Source organism: Rhopalosiphum maidis, chromosome 1 (assembly GCF_003676215.2).
Source record: "Rhopalosiphum maidis isolate BTI-1 chromosome 1, ASM367621v3, whole genome shotgun sequence".
Lineage (NCBI taxonomy): Eukaryota > Metazoa > Arthropoda > Insecta > Hemiptera > Aphididae > Rhopalosiphum > Rhopalosiphum maidis.
In genome coordinates this window covers 53333989-53335382 of record NC_040877.1, presented here as the reverse complement: position 1 = coordinate 53335382, position 1394 = coordinate 53333989, and the positions used below count along the sequence as shown (strand labels likewise).

The following is a 1394-nucleotide window of genomic DNA, read 5'->3' as shown; positions in this document are numbered from 1 at the left end:
ATTATTAAAATGAAAGGTATAAAATATTAAAAATATATTTTTTACATTATTTGCATTCAAAATAAAACATATTAAGAAATATAATTCTTTTTTTTTATAAATGTTACTAGATTTTCAATAATGAGTTCTTTAAAAGTGTTTAATGAGTTCTTTGAAAGTGTTCAATGAGTTTAGAAATTGTCATTATACACTAATTCAAACTGATTAATGAAAATATAATATAATTAAAGAAATTATTAAATATTTTGCATTATAAGTATACAAAAGCAGTGTTATCTGTTATTAATTCACGTAGGTATGAAAATATGCATATAATAATTAAGAGTTTCTAAACTTATTGAATACCTGGTATATAAAATTTGTTACTATGCATAGTATAATAATTGCATTCAAATTCACAAAATATATTTAAAATATTGATGTTCTATTAATCAACTATATTGAACACATCAATTGTTTATTGTTTAGTTAGGTTGTATTGTGTTATTAACGTATAAAAATTATGCTGTGCTTTATAACATAATAAATAAATATATAAATTCTAGGCATATGTAAATTATGTATGAAAAAATTTATCAAAAATAGCTATTTTATTTACATTTATAATCATTTTTAGAGCATGCTGAGGCTGACTGTTTTTTTGTCTTTACTAATCTTATGTCTGAAATTCGTGATTTTTTCATAAAGACATTAGATGAAACAGACACTGGAATTGTGAACATGATGCGTAAAGTCACAGACAGGTTGAAAGAAAATGACCCAGTTGTTCAAAGTTATTTAGTCAAAAATGAAATTTATCCACATACTATAGTTTTAGGTAAGTTGTTTTTGAATCTAAGTTTAAAAAAGTACAGAACAATAAAGCTAAGGATAAAAAGTAAACTGATTTATTTTTGTACTAAAACAATATTATACATTATATTATTATGATATTTTAAAATTTAAGATCACTATTTAATTCAACCTACAAAAATATAAAAAAATAATAATAATTCATAAAAATACATTAGGTATTTAAAAGTTAATATAATATAAATTAAAATAATCATATAATGTAAGCAATAGCTGTCAATTATTCATTAACTCTGTTGCATTAAGCCATCACTATATATTTTATTTTATTTTTCTTGCATGTTTTTATAAGCTTTTCTTTTCTTTTTTTTTTTTTGATTTTGTCTATTAGAAATTGAGCTAATTTTGTTTTATTAGAATACAATTTTAATCTCATTTTTTAGTTAGTGTCTAAACAGAGGTGTGATTGTGATCTACTAATTTTGAAACTTGGTTCCACCATACAGTTTAGTTGTTGGTTCTATGTCCATTATTAAAGGTGGTTGATGGACAATCTGTGTTTATGATGATTTGAGTAGTGATAAAAAAAGTTGAATGTAGGA

At 21.9% G+C, this 1394-nt stretch overlaps 1 protein-coding gene across 1 annotated transcript; it reads left to right on the top strand.

Moving 5' to 3' along the window:
* The first annotated feature begins 6 nt into the window (after nt 1-6).
* On the top strand, nt 7-978 carry LOC113550173 (TBC1 domain family member 13-like). Its single transcript, XM_026951874.1, has 3 exons — nt 7-16; nt 617-817; nt 947-978. Exons 1-3 carry the CDS (start codon nt 10-12, stop codon nt 976-978), a joined length of 240 nt encoding a protein of 79 aa, XP_026807675.1. The 5' UTR covers nt 7-9.
* The last annotated feature ends 416 nt before the right edge of the window (nt 979-1394 follow it).